Source organism: Clarias gariepinus, chromosome 7 (genome assembly GCF_024256425.1).
Source record: "Clarias gariepinus isolate MV-2021 ecotype Netherlands chromosome 7, CGAR_prim_01v2, whole genome shotgun sequence".
NCBI classification, from domain to species: Eukaryota; Metazoa; Chordata; class Actinopteri; order Siluriformes; family Clariidae; genus Clarias; species Clarias gariepinus.
The window spans coordinates 6,992,400-7,007,414 of record NC_071106.1 but is presented as its reverse complement, the minus strand read 5'-3'; the positions used below and the strand labels follow the sequence as shown (position 1 = coordinate 7,007,414).

General features: G+C 41.0%; 2 protein-coding genes across 2 annotated transcripts; both read left to right on the top strand.

Annotated features, from left to right (window-relative positions):
* The first annotated feature begins 1,359 nt into the window (after positions 1 to 1,359).
* LOC128528206 (extracellular calcium-sensing receptor) lies at positions 1,360 to 10,673 on the top strand. The gene is given in 7 exon segments (XM_053500962.1): positions 1,360 to 1,562; positions 1,801 to 2,086; positions 2,213 to 3,019; positions 3,095 to 3,322; positions 3,405 to 3,528; positions 4,533 to 4,779; positions 10,022 to 10,673. Coding segments are annotated over 7 exon segments (2,547 nt in total).
* A 673-nt stretch (positions 10,674 to 11,346) lies between these two features.
* Positions 11,347 to 14,899, top strand: LOC128528205 (extracellular calcium-sensing receptor). Its single transcript, XM_053500961.1, has 6 exons — positions 11,347 to 11,552; positions 11,801 to 12,086; positions 12,437 to 13,249; positions 13,399 to 13,623; positions 13,730 to 13,853; positions 13,986 to 14,899. Exons 1-6 carry the CDS (start codon positions 11,347 to 11,349, stop codon positions 14,897 to 14,899), a joined length of 2,568 nt encoding a protein of 855 aa, XP_053356936.1.
* The last annotated feature ends 116 nt before the right edge of the window (positions 14,900 to 15,015 follow it).

The following is a 15,015-nucleotide window of genomic DNA, read 5'->3' as shown; positions in this document are numbered from 1 at the left end:
TGCACTCTATTTAGTCATTAGCACTTGGGCAATGTCTATGGGCAACTGACTGCACTCAGACCAAAGGGGGCTGAATAATTACGCACACCCCACTTTGCAGTTATTTATTTGTAAACAATGTTTGGAATCATGTATGATTTTCGTTCTACTTCTCAAGTATACACCACTTTATATTGGTCTTTTACGTGGAATTCCAATGAAATTGATTTATGTTTGCGGCTGTAATGTGACAAAATGTGGAAAAGTTCAAGTGCTGCAGAATATTTTTTGCAAGCCACTGTATATATATATATATATATATATATATACACACTACTGTTCAAAAGTTTTATAACACTTTCTAACACCATGGTCGTTCCCTGATTTTTATTTCTTTCTACATTGTAAAGGAATGCTGAAGGCATCCAAATAATGCATTAATCTCCTTTGAACAGTTTGCATTGAGATGTTTCTGCTACTTATGCCCTGTAAAGACTTCATAACGCCTCTAATCTGAGGTGCTGTTAATTGGTCGTTTTTCAGACTGATAACTCTAAATGAACTTCTCGTCTGTGGCAGAGGTAGGTTTTGGTCTCGCCCTCCTGGGATGGCCTTCATGAGAGCCAGTTTCATTATGGTGCTTGAAGGATTTTTCAAATGCACTTGACAATACTGTTCTTGCAAGAACTATTACAGAAGGGCTGACCTCTGTGTTTTAAAATAACAACTAACTGTTGTTTTTTTTTGTTGTTGTTATGTAATTACCATATGGTATTTTATAGTTTTGAAATTCCCAATATTGTTGTAGAATGTAGAAAATATATCACTAAACCAAAAATAGAAAGTGTTCTAAAACTTTCGAACGGTAGTGTGTATGTGTGTGTGTGTGTGTGTATATATATATATATATATATATTTTTTTTTTTTTTTTTTTACTTAAGTAAAAAAGAGTAAATGTAACTCGTTACTACCCACTTCTACGCGTGTGGCCAAATACAATAATAATTACTTGTATTCACACTAACATGGAAAGTGACAGACAACTTAACCATAAAGCATGCATTCAATATAATCACAAACATATTGTAGAACCTATTGCTTGTGTATCATTTCTTTCATTTATGATTGATACTAATTATTCATAAGAATATGTTCTGTCCTAATTTTTCTGAAAGGGCATTGTTTTGATCATTAATATTGTTAAATCATCTTTGAGTTGGCTATTCATAATTTTTTTTAATTTCATACTTAAAATGACACGTTGTGATATGTGATCACATGATTGCATACTAAATGCACCCAGAAGGATCCATCAATCCTTATATAGCTTGCTCTTCCATTTCTTACATGGAAAAGCATTTGTGCCTTAGAGCCTTTGTCATGTTTCTATGTACATTATTGTTCCTCAGCATCTATAAAGTCAATGGAGAAAAGGCTAATTGTCAAATGATTGGAAACCCAGAATATCCTCAGCTCTCTAAGGATGGTGATGTCATTATTGGAGGAACTTTTTCAATTCACAGCAAAATTGCATTACAGACACCATCATTTACTGAGAAGCCCCAACAGCTAATCTGCACAAGGTTTGTTTAGCTTTCTTTCTTTTTTACTTACTTTCTTTCTGTTTTTATATGTTTATACTTCTATTGTAATCCAAAGTCAACATTAAATTTATCAGGAACTGTTAAAGTACAAAGTCAAACACTACACTAAAATTTCAACAAGCAAATAAACAAACAATGTTAAAAATGTAGTTAAAAAAAGAAGTTATGTATGTGGCTAGTTTGAAACAGTATTGACATGATATTTTACTTTATTTAGTCTGAATTTTGAAGAATTCCGATTTGCTCAGACCATGATATTTGCTATTGATGAAATAAATAAGAGTGGCCTGCTTCCTAATATTTCCATTGGATATAAGATATTTGATAGCTGTGGCTCAGAATTAGCCTCAATGAGGACAGTGGTGGGTTTAATAAATGGCCAGGAGACAACAGCTCAAGAAACATGCCCTGGGCATTCAGCAGTGCAAGCCATCATTGGCGAATCAGAATCTTCCTCAACCATAGTGATGTCAAGAGCAACAGGGCCATTCAAGATTCCAGTGGTAAAAATATATGAACATATGTATTTATAATAATACTAATAATAATGATGATGATGATGATGATGATTATAATTATTATTAATTAGAATGTGTCACATGAATAATACTGTCTCTTACTTTGTTTAGATCAGTCATTTTTCAACCTGTGCTTGCCTGAGCAACAGAAAAGAATATCCCTCTTTCTTTAGAACAATCCCCAGTGATTACTACCAGAGCAGAGCTCTGGCTCAGCTAGTGAAGTATTTTGGATGGACTTGGGTAGGAGCAGTAAGAAGTGACAATGACTATGGCAACAATGGCATGGCCACATTTGTAGAGGCAGCTGGAAAAGAGGGGGTATGCATTGAGTATAATGAAGCCATTTTGAGGACAAATTCCAAGGAAAGCATTACTAAAGTTGTAAAAACGATTAAAAAAGCCACATCCAAAGTATTAGTAGCATTTGTGGCTCAAAGTGAAATGGATGTTTTGTTAGAAGAGTCCTTGGTACAAAATGTGACAGGGCTTCAATGGGTAGCCAGTGAGTCCTGGATAACTTCCAGATACTTAGCAACGAAAAGAACATCAAAAGTTATCAGCAGTGCATTAGGATTCACCATTAAGTAATCTAAAATTCCAGGTCTGAAGGACTTCCTTTTAAAGGTTCACCCATCCCAGATTCCCTTAAATTCTCTTTTGATAGAATTCTGGGAAATGACATTTGGATGTCAGTTTTCACCAAATACAGACAATGTGAAACTTTGCACTGGACTGGAAAAACTCGAAGAAATAAATAATGCATTCACTGATGTTTCTGAGCTAAGAATTGCTAACAATGTATATAAGGCAGTTTATGCCATAGCTCATGCCATACATAATTTGTTGGATTGCAATAATGATGTTGCCTTTGAAAATGTAAGCTTTGCCAAAAAGGATATGGTCCTACCAGGTCAGGTAAGAAAAAAAAAATTATTGCAACGGTACTGAAAGAATGACAAGCAAATGCATTTGCATGGTTTTCCCTTGCAGGTACTACAATCCTTACAGAGAGTAAACTTTACAATGCCATCAGGTGAACAAGTGTATTTCAATGCTAATGGAGACCCTACTGCAAAGTATGAGCTGGTAAACTGGCAGAAAGATTCAGCTGGAGACATAACTTTTGTTTCACTTGGTTACTATGATGCCTCTCTCCCAATTGACAGACAGTTTGTCATGAATTCTGTTAATATTTCTTGGGCTGGAACTAGTAATACGGTAGGTATGGAGTACATAACACAGAGACTTTATAGTAAATGTGTCATTTTCAAAAGTATAACTAAATCGAAATGTGTCTCAGAGGCCAAGATCTGTGTGCAGTGAGAGCTGTCAACCAGGATTCAGACAAGCACAAATTAAAGGAAGACCACCATGCTGCTTTGCCTGCATACAATGCCCTGTGGGTGAAATCAGCAATGAGTCTGGTAGGAGACTGTATGTTATTTACTGGTTGAAATATGAATGTAGCAGATACATATTACAAAAAATAAAAAATGTGTGCACTCCTATATACTTCACACACACACACACACACACACACACACACACACACACACACACACACACATTAGCATATATGCAGTATATATATATATATATATATATACTTAGCAAATAAAGAAACGTCCTCTGACTTTCAACTGTTTTTACTTTCAGTAAACTTAATGTGTAAATATTTGTATAAACACTAAAAGAGTCAACACCATAAGACATAAACTAAAAATGTTTCCCAATGTGTCCCTGAATGAAGGGAGGCTCAAAATCAAAAGTACCAGTCAGTATCTGGTGTGGCCACCAGCTGCTTGAAGTACTGCAGTGCATCTCCTCCTCATGGACTGCCTATTGCAGACAGTCTGAGCACTGATGGAGGGGTTGTGTGTTCCTGGTGTGACTCGGGCAGTTGTTGTGGCCATCCAGGTGTGATATTCAGATGTACCGATCTTGTGCAGGTGTTGTTACACGTGGTCTTCCACTGCGAGGATGATCAGCTGTCCTCATGGGCATCTTTCTTTGGGTGTTTTTTTACAGTCGGTAGACAAGTCTCTTTAGTGTCCTGCGTTTTCAGAACTGTGACCTTAAATGCCTACAGTACATTCTGTAAGCTGTTAAGGTGCATGTTAATTAATTGATTATGGTTAATTGAACATGCATGGAAAACATTGTTTAAACCCTTTACAATGAAGATCTGTAAAGTTATTTGGATTTTTACAACATTATTGTTGAAATACACAGTCCTGAAAAAGGGACGTTTCTTTTTTTGCTGAGTATATTTTTATTTTGAACAGTAGTGTGTGTGTATACATATATATGAGATGTGTCTGCTACTTATGCAATGTAAAGACTTCATAACGCCTCTAATCTGAGGTGCTGTTAATTGGTCAAGTTAAAATCATAAATGATTTTGCTAATTTCCTTTCATCATTTTTAGATTCTGTTGAATGTATCAGATGCCCTCTGGAGTACTGGTCAAATGAAAATCATAGTCTGTGTGTTCCAAAGAAAGTGGAATTTCTGTCATTTAAGGAAAACATGGGGATTCTCCTGACAGCTGTTTCATTAACAGGTGTTTCTATTACTGTAGCTGTAGGATTAGTATTTTTCTATTTTAGAGAAACACCACTTGTTAAGGCAAGCAACATCGAGCTGAGCCTCCTGCTGCTCTTCTCTCTTACTCTGTGTTCCCTTTCAAAGGCTACACTCGATGCTGCGTGAAAACGCTATGGGAATATCTTTTCGTGTTGCCGGTTGTGAAGCATGTGTGTACCAAACACGCCAAATTTTGGCTTATATAACCTCGGTCAGGTGACGTCATCTGATTAGATGCACCTGCAGGTTATAAATAGGAGTGAGCCGGCAACATTCCTCAGATCTTTTTCTTCACCGCATTGTGCGCGTGTGTGTGTCAGCAAGCATACCAAAATAAGCAGAATTAAATCTATAAAACTCACCAGTCATTATGGCGGAGTTTAGAACTAGATGTCCCCCTCCTTGTGAAAATTTCCTTTCGGAGGGCGATATGCACACATTCTGCTTCGAATGTTTGGGTGAAAAGCACGCTCTCGAAGGGCTTAATGGAGAGTGTGAGCACTGTGATCTTCTCCCCATGAAGCTGCTTCGCGCGCGTCTCGCGTTCTTTAGGGAACCACGAGCCGCGCTGCACTCATGGGGATCACAAGCAGATCTGGCCGAGGCGCGAGAGACGGAGTCCCTCCTTTCTCTCGCCCTCTCCCCCGATCCCGATGTCTCTCCTTCCACTTCACGAGCGCACTCCGGTGCTTCTCGCGGGTGTGTTTAAGAGACGCGTTCTCCTGCTTCTGTGGAAATGGAAGTTGCTTCCTCAGAACGCTCCTCAAAAGATGAAAGAGAATATGAGGAATTGCTCGAAGTCATAACTCGTGCAGTCGAACGACTGCATATTGACTGGCCACAGGAGCAGGCTCACCCAAAACAATCCAAATTAGACGACAGATTTCTGTCGGGTGGCCAGGAGATGGAGCCAAAACACCGCTCTCTCCCATTTTTTGATGACCTCCACAACGAGTTGTCTTGTTCTTGGAGAAATCCTTTTTCTTCCCGTATTTTTGTACAATCGACTTCGTTTTATTCGAACATCGTTGATGCAAAAGCACGAGGTTATGTGGTGATGCCCCAGATAGAAGAGACGCTTGCGGGCTATCTCTCTCCTGGAACATCATCCTCATTAAAGAAACCAACACTTCCCTCCAAGCCGTGTAGAACTTCTTCTACCCTGGTAGGGAAAGCGTTCCAAGCAGCAGGTCAGGCCGGCGCTTCCTTGCACACCATGGCGGTTTTGCAGGCGTATCAGGCTGATCTGCTGAAAGATTTGAGCACGAGCGGCACACTGAATCAAGACGCATTCAATGAATTACGCCGGGCTACTGATTTATCCCTGCGTGCGACTAAACAGACAGCCCGTGCAATCGGCCGTTCCATGGCCTCCTTGGTGACCGCTGAAAGGCACCTGTGGTTAAATCTGACAGGCATCAAGGACAAGGATAGAACATTCCTCCTTGATGCCCCTGTCTCACCTTCCGGCCTTTTTGGTGACGCTGTGAATTCCGTCGCCACTAGGTTCCGAGAAGCTAAATTATATGAACAGGCTTTTGGGAAATTTCTCCCACGCCGTGCTCAAGAGTCGAGGCCCTCGGCCACCCAGCCTCGGCCAGATCTAAATCTCACCAGGCGAGAGGCACAAAAAGAGAGCGTCAGCAGCCGGGCACCCCCCCGTAAGGACTGGGGTACGGCTCATCGCCCCCAAAAGGCTGCCTCCAAAAGGTCAGATCGACGCACTGTCTTCTTTTCAAAGAATAAGTCCTGAAGCCTACATGCCCAGGACTGTGGGGGTGATCCCCCCCGGGGAACGGCACTCAACTCTCTTTCCTATAAGAGCATGCCCTCCCGGGCACCCCCAGGGGGTTGGTGTTCAGTTTCCGCCGCCTCTGGTGTTTCGGACGACATTGATCTCCAAAGATATGTTAGTGCCTCGGCCTTATCCTGCTATATTCCAGGATGCCGAACCACTAACACCCCCCCGCGCACTAAAACTTGTACCCCTTTCGGAGAAACTGGCAGCGTGGAAGCTACTGCCAGGCATATCTCCCTGGGTGCTAAAGACTGTAGAGAAAGGCTACAGGATTCAGTTTGCTCATCGTCCTCCGCGTTTCAACGGCGTGGTCTACACTTCCGTGATACCGGAGAGAGCGCATCTGCTAAACTCCGAACTCCAGGTGTTGCTGGAGAAGGGAGCCATAGAACAGGTTCCCCCTCCAGACAGGGAATCAGGCTTCTACAGTCGCTACTTTCTGGTTCCCAAGAAAGGCGGGGGATTGCGTCCGATTTTGGATCTTCGCGGGTTGAACCGCTATCTCAAAAAGTACAGATTCAAGATGTTAACCATCAATATGATTGTCTCGCAAATCCAACCAGAAGATTGGTTCGTGACAATAGATTTAAAGGACGCATACTTCCACATAAAAGTTTTGCCACAACACAGGAAGTTCCTGAGGTTCGCTTTCGGGGGAGAAGCTTACCAGTATCAGGTCCTTCCATTCGGTCTAGCTCTGTCACCCCGCACATATACAAAATGTATGGATGCTGTCCTGGCTCCCTTGCGACTCCAGGGCATCCGTATTCTCAATTACATAGACGACTGGCTAATCCTGGCCCAGTCTCAGCAGCTAGCGCTCCGACATCGCGATGTCGTCCTAGCTCATCTTCATTCGCTGGGATTGAGACTCAACGCTACCAAAAGCGTTCTCGTTCCGGCTCAGAGGACAACATACTTGGGTGTCAGATGGGATTCGATCACTATGCGGGCACAATTGTCTCCCGCTCGTGTCGAATCCATCCTCAGCGCCCTCAAGGAAATCAGACTAGACCAGGAAGTGACTATTTATCACTTTCAAAAATGTTTAGGCCTCATTGCAGCTGCATCCACGGTGATACCTTTGGGCCTTCTGCACATGAGAGCTTTTCAGTTGTGGCTAAGAGCCAGGGGATTTCATACAAGGGCCAATCCCCGAAGGCGAATAAGGGTTACGCTCGAAGGACTTCGTACCCTTTCTATGTGGCTCAGACCCCAGTTTCTCACCTTGGGTCCCACTCTAGGTTCGTCTTGTCGTCGCAAAATGCTAACGACAGACGCTTCCCTTACCGGCTGGGGTGCGGTCTTGGATGGCCGTCCAGCTCAAGGGCGCTGGAGAGGTCATCTTCTCGCATGGCACATCAATTGCCTCGAAATGATGGCTTTATTTTTGGCCCTACAGCACTTCCTCCAGCAGCTGAGAGGCTACCATGTCCTAGTGCGGGTGGACAATACATCGGTAGTCTCCTACATAAATCGCCAGGGCGGACTGCACTCGCGCCGCTTGAACGAGCTAGCGCATCAGGTTCTGCTCTGGGCACAGGACAAGTTCCTGTCCCTCAGGGCGATTTACATTCCAGGGCACATGAATGTGGGAGCAGATTTGCTGTCCAGACAAGCTGTGACAAACGGGGAATGGAAACTCCACTCCGACATAGTCAGCCAAATCTGGGAAAGATTCTTTACAGCAGAGGTGGACCTCTTTGCCTCCCAAGAGACAGCACAATGTCCTCTCTACTACTCTCTGACTCATCCAGCTCCCCTGGGTCTGGACGCGATGGCCCATACGTGGCCCAATTTACGCCTTTATGCGTTTCCACCAATATCTCTGCTCCCGGGAGTCCTGGCGAGGGTCCGTCAACACGGTTTGCGCCTCTTACTGATAGCGCCCCGTTGGCCGGCCAGAGTATGGTTCTCGGATCTAATATCTCTCCTCGATGGCTCACCTTGGATGATTCCAGTGAGGAGGGATCTTCTGTCTCAGGCGCAGGGGACAATATTTCATCCCCGACCCGAGCTTTGGAACCTTCACGTTTGGCCCCTGAACGGGACCAACTAAGTCAAGCTGGTCTCCCAGCCAGCGTTATTGACACTATTCTAGCCGCTAGAGCTCCCTCCACTAGAAAAGCTTATGCCCTCAAATGGAATGTTTTTGAAAGTTGGTGCATGACGAAGCAGGTAGACTCAGTCCACTGCCAAATTGTTTCAGTGCTGAAGTTCCTGCAAGATAAGCTGTCCTCGGGCCTGTGCCCTAGTACCCTTAGGACGTACGTGGCCGCTATCTCAGCCTGCCACGTTCCAATCGAGGGGATTACTGTGGGAAAACACCCTTTAGTTGCCCGTTTTATTCGTGGAGCTAAACGGTTGAGGCCACCCACTAGAGCCACGACCCCTTCATGGGATTTATCTATCGTGCTCGAAGGTCTAATTGACACTCCTTTCGAACCACTAGAGTCAGCACCGGACAGGCTTCTGACTCTTAAGATGGTTTTTCTTATGGCCATTACCTCTCTCAAGAGGATTGGGGATCTGCGCGCCTTGTCAGTCTCCCCATCCTGCCTGGACTTTGCCCCTGGGCTAGTCAAGGCCATTCTGCATCCTCACCCGAACTATCTTCCGAAAGTTCCATTTTCAAACATGCACCCTGTTGTTCTTGAAGCCTTCTGTCCTCCGCCTTTTACAGCTTCGGAGCAGGAGAAACTTCACCTATTATGTCCAGTACGTGCTCTTCGGATTTACGTCCACCGCACCTGCCAGTGGCGTAGATCAGAGCAGCTCTTTATTTGCTATGGAGGCCGCAACCGGGGGGCGGCCGCTACTACGCAGACCATGTCACATTGGGTGAGAGATGCTATCGCTCTCTCCTATGAGGCGCGTGGGATCACTTCGCCTCTAGGAATCAGGGCTCATTCAACCAGGGGGATTGCTTCATCCATTGCACTAGCAAGAGGTATTCCCCTGCAACAAGTGTGTGACGCGGCGGGCTGGTCCTCTCCGCACACATTTATTAGATTTTATAATCTGGATGTTCCTGTTACTCCGGGCTCACGAGTCCTCGAGTCAGCTTCCCAGACATAGTTCTGAGACCTCTCAGCCTTGTGCGCACACGCTACACAATGCGGGGTCCAGACACTCGCAGTGCGGCGACGTTGGTACTCTCGTTCCCATAGCGTTTTCACGCAGCATCGAGTGTAGCCTTTGAAAGGGAACGTCTCGGGTTACTTTGTTGTAACCCTGTTCCCTGAAAAGGCGGGAACGAGATGCTGCGTCCCAATGCCGCACTGCCCACGTGACCGGACGTCCGTTTAGACAAATAAATCTGAGGAATGTTGCCGGCTCACTCCTATTTATAACCTGCAGGTGCATCTAATCAGATGACGTCACCTGACCGAGGTTATATAAGCCAAAATTTGGCGTGTTTGGTACACACATGCTTCACAACCGGCAACACGAAAAGATATTCCCATAGCGTTTTCACGCAGCATCTCGTTCCCGCCTTTTCAGGGAACAGGGTTACAACAAAGTAACCCGAGACGTTTTCTTTGTTCACTTACTTTCATTGGGCAGCCTTCTGAGTGGTCCTGTATGCTTCGCCACACAGCATTTGGCATTACTTTTGCGCTTTGTGTATCCTGTGTTTTAGCAAGAACAATAGCAGTAGTGATGGCATTTAAAGCTACAGTGCCAGGTAGCAGTTTCCCCAAGTGTTCAGTCCCTGTGCAGCGAATGAGTGTTTTTTGCTGCACCCTTTTTCAAGTCATTATATGTGCTCTGTGGTTAACATTTGCACCTCCAGTTCCTCATAAAAACATGGCTCATTTCACAGATAAAATAATACTAGAGTGTAATTTGGGCTCAACCATAGGTTTCTGGGCTGTACTCATATATATAGGACTTTTGGCTATTTTATGTTTTATTTTGGCTTTTCTTGCTCATAAACTGCCTGATAATTTTAACGAAGCTAAATTTATCACATTTAGCATGCTGATATTCTGTGCTGTGTGGATCACTTTTATTCCAGCATATGTCAGCTCTCCTGGAAAATTTACTGTAGCTGTAGAAATATTTGCAATTTTAGCATCAAGTTTTGGTTTACTACTTTGTATATTTACTCCAAAATGTTATATCATCATATTTAAGCCAGAAAAGAATACAAGGAAACATATAATGGGAAAAAACAAATAGTAAACAACAGTAATTTTTGTATATATGATACTCACTGTACTAACTGAGAATTTATACTGTAAATCAAATAAGGTTTTATTTTGTTGTTGAACTGTAATACAGTTTTTAAGTTAACACAAATACAATAAAAGTATACTTTTTAAATCAAATTTTAAATCTATTTTTTTCATATTTATCTTTATTAAATGCTAAATGAAGGAATTATATATATATATATATATATATATATATATAATATATATATATATAATAACTGAAATAAATTCTACATGTGCTAGAATTATTATAGCACATGTAGAATTTATTTCAGTATTACCTCAGGAACCATGATTAACTATTTTTATAAAATTTTGATTTTCAAAGAATTTATTGTTGATAAGCACGATACCTGATAAGCTGTGTTCTTAAAAAATACATTGTCATTATGTTGTATTTATAATAATAATAATAATAATAATAATAATAATAATAATAATGACAAACTTGCTAAATGCAATCCAAAACCAACTTTTTCTTTTTTTTTTTTTTACTAATCCACACACTTGCATTCATTGGAGAGAAATGGTAAACATGCAAATTACGTCCCATGTAACACAGTTATTAGAAGGACATAAAGACAGGGTGCATTGGGCATATTCCAAGGATCAGAGACTAATGCTTCATGTATAGCATCATGTATATACTAGTGGATGTACTAATAATTATATACTTTACTGCTAATGCTGAAGATCAGCAATGCATAGCATATGGAACAGATGAACTCCTTCATTTTTCTAAAGAGGGTGATGTATCCATAGGGGGGGTGTTTTCATTTCATCAATATCCTGTTGGTATAAATCCAACACTGCTGGTCAACCCAGGAAATATGCGATGCTATGGGTAAGTTGGCAGATGTAGAGTTAACGGAATATTAATGGAATATTGTAGACATAAAATTAAATACTTCTCATACTTCCCAACACCAAAATAGTGTTCAGATAACACTAAAATAAATTTTGCAAGCAAATTAAGAATAAATACTGCATAAATGCACACGTACACACAGACACACACACACACACACACACACACACACACACACACACACACACACACACTCATGAACACATACCTACATTTTCTTTCAGGATTGATCCAGGGGAATTGCAGTATGCCATGACAATGATCTTTGCTATTGAGGAGATTAACAATAGCACAGATATCCTTCGTAACCTCACACTGGGCTACAGAATTTATGGTTCCTGCCCCAGCATTCCTCTCTCTGTAAAGGCATCGCTACTTCTCATGAACAGGCCAGAAGTGAACAGAGAAAACTGCACAAAATCTTATAATGTGCAGGCTGTGATTGGTGAAACTACTTCAACAGCAACTATAGGTATTGCAAAGACCATGGGCCCATTTCATATACCAGTGGTGGGTAAATAGGCATTTTAAAATTGCATGCGTTTTTTATTCATGTTTATTCTGAAAAGTCATTTAACAAAAAACATAGTAAAAAAATATTTAATTATACAATTATACATTTTAAAAGTATAACTTATGAAGTTATAAATTAATATTTTGAATATAATGTATATCTAAAGATACATTTGAACATTTATTTTAAAATCTTCATGTTGGATCATGCTGTTTTTTTTATTTAGTCATCAGGCAGAATATGTGCTAGTAGCTTTGAAATTTATTTTTTAGGCATATTGTCTAAATAAATATAAACATAATCTGCAATGCAATAATAATTATAAGATTGTGCTTTTACATTGCAGATTAGCCACTCAGCTACCTGTGCATGTCTTAGTAATAGAAAAGAGTATCCATCCTTCTTCAGGACAATTCCTAATGATTATTACCAAAGCAAAGCACTGGCAAAGCTTATTAAATATTTTGGTTGGACTTGGGTAGGGGCTGTTAGAAGTCAAAGTGACTATGGAAATAATGGAATGGCCAGTTTTTTAGATATTGCTGAAAAGGAAGGAGTATGTGTTGAGTACTCTGTGGCTATATACAGGACAGACTCAAGACAAAAGTTTCTAAATGTGGTGGACATTATCAAGACATCCACATCCAAGGTTATTGTAGCTTTTGCAGATGGGAATGACTTGGACATCCTTATAAAAGAGCTTTACTATCAGAATGTTACTGGTTTTCAATGGGTTGGAAGTGAAGGATGGATTACCTACAGCTACCTATCCAATGCTATAAATTATGCAGTTGTTGGTGGTGCAGTGGGTCTTGCTGTGCCCAATACCAAAATTCCTGGCTTGAAAGAGTTTATTACAAGTAGACGACCTTCTTTAAAACCAGGTAATACAGGTCTGGTTGAATTATGGGAGAGTGTGTTTGACTGCACTCTAAGACTGCCCTCACAGATGATAAAAAAATCCTGCTCTGGAGATGAGTCTCTTGAGGATACAGATACACGCTTTACAGATGTGTCAGATGCTAGCCTGCTGAACAACATTTATAAAGCTGTATATGCTGTTGCTTATGCTGTGGATAGGCTTTTGGGCTGTCACAATGGAAAAGATCTATTTTCCAATGGTACATGTGCAGATATAGGAAGCATAGAACCATGGCAGGTGACAATGTCATTCCACTACATACTGTAAATGTATTCACTTTTGACATTTCTTTTGGTCAATTTAAGTGTAGTTAATAAGTAAGTATTCAGGTAAATAAACAAACAAATATTTTTTTTACAAAATTCTAAACCCTATAAATATTTCAGGTGCTCCATTCCCTGGCTCAGGTTAACTTTACCACTAAGAATGGACAGAATGTACTGTTTGACAAGTTAGGTGACCCAGTTGCACGCTATGCCATTGTCAATTGGCAGAGGAAAGGTGAAACAATAATATTTGAACCAATTGGCATATATGATGCTTCTTGGCAAGATGGCCAGGAGTTTCTAATTAATACCACCAGTGCAGTTTGGGCTGGGAACCAGCATACAGTAAGCAAAGCAGCAAAAATACTGATTCTATTATGACTTCTTAAAGTATTATATTACTGTGTTTACTGCTTAATAAAATCTAAATGGGATTACCTGTATACTGCAGGTTCCTCAGTCTGTATGTAGTGACACCTGTATTCCAGGGACCAGCAGGGCCTTTATAAAAGGAAAGCCAAGCTGCTGCTTTGATTGCATCCCTTGTGCAGATGGGGAGTTCAGCAACACCACAAGTGAGAAGTCCAGGCTCCTTTCATTTACATTACTGCTGTTGGTGTTTTTAAAAAGTCCACTAAAAACTCATATGATTTCACACCATCAAATAACATCTTCATTTTGCATTTTTAATATATCTGTGGTTTCAGATGCAGTGACATGTCTCCCATGCCCTCTTGAATACAAATCAAATGGAAACAAGACACAGTGTGAACTGAAAAACATTGAATTCTTGAACTTTAATGAACTCATGGGTATTTTGCTGATGACATTCTCTTTGCTTGGTGGATGTCTTACAATCACAGTTGGATTAATTCTCTTTCATTACAGACAGACTCCTATTGTCAAGGCCAATAACTCTGAGCTGAGCTTCCTGTTGCTTTTCTCTCTGAGTCTCTGTTTTCTCTGTTCACTTACCTTTATTGGCCAGCCCTCTGAGTGGTCCTGCATGTTGCGTCACACAGCGTTTGGCATCACATTTGTCCTCTGCATCTCCTGTGTTCTGGGGAAAACAGTAGTTGTGCTAATGGCCTTTAGGGCTACACTTCCAGGAAGTAATGTCATGAAATGGTTTGGTCCTCTACAGCAAAGACTCAGTGTAATTTCTTTCACTTCCATTCAGGTCTTCATTTGTTTTCTTTGGTTAATGATTTCCCCTCCCTTTCCTTATAAAAATATGAACCACTACAAAGACAAAATTATTTTAGAATGTAATGTGGGATCAATTTTAGGTTTCTGGGCTGTGCTAGGATATATAGGTATTCTTGCATTCTTTTGTTTTATTTTGGCTTTTCTAGCTAGGAAGCTGCCTGATAACTTTAATGAAGCCAAATATATTACATTCAGCATGCTCATATTCTGTGCAGTTTGGATAACATTTATTCCAGCTTATGTCAGCTCGCCTGGCAAGTTAATTGTAGCTGTGGAAATATTTGCAATTTTAGCCTCAAGTTCTGGATTACTCTTTTGTATATTTATTCCTAAATGCTACATAATTTTACTTAAGCCTGACAAAAACACCAAAAGAAACATGATGATTAAATCCCACCAATCACTCACTTAATGATTTAAACACTTAACGTTGTAAGTAAGGAAGGAAAACACACAAACAATATAATAAGCACATGTTCAGTTATGGATGTTTGCTACAATAGTATAAATGGAACCACAAACAAAATT

Bases quoted from the DNA above. Each gene is read 5' to 3' on its own strand.
- LOC128528205 (XM_053500961.1), top strand. From the start codon at position 11,347: ATGTATATACTAGTGGATGTACTAATAATTATATACTTTACTGCTAAT. The intron at 12,087-12,436 runs GTGGGTAAATAG...TTTACATTGCAG, and splicing joins GCCCATTTCATATACCAGTG to ATTAGCCACTCAGCTACCTG. The intron at 13,854-13,985 runs GTGAGAAGTCCA...CTGTGGTTTCAG, and splicing joins GGAGTTCAGCAACACCACAA to ATGCAGTGACATGTCTCCCA.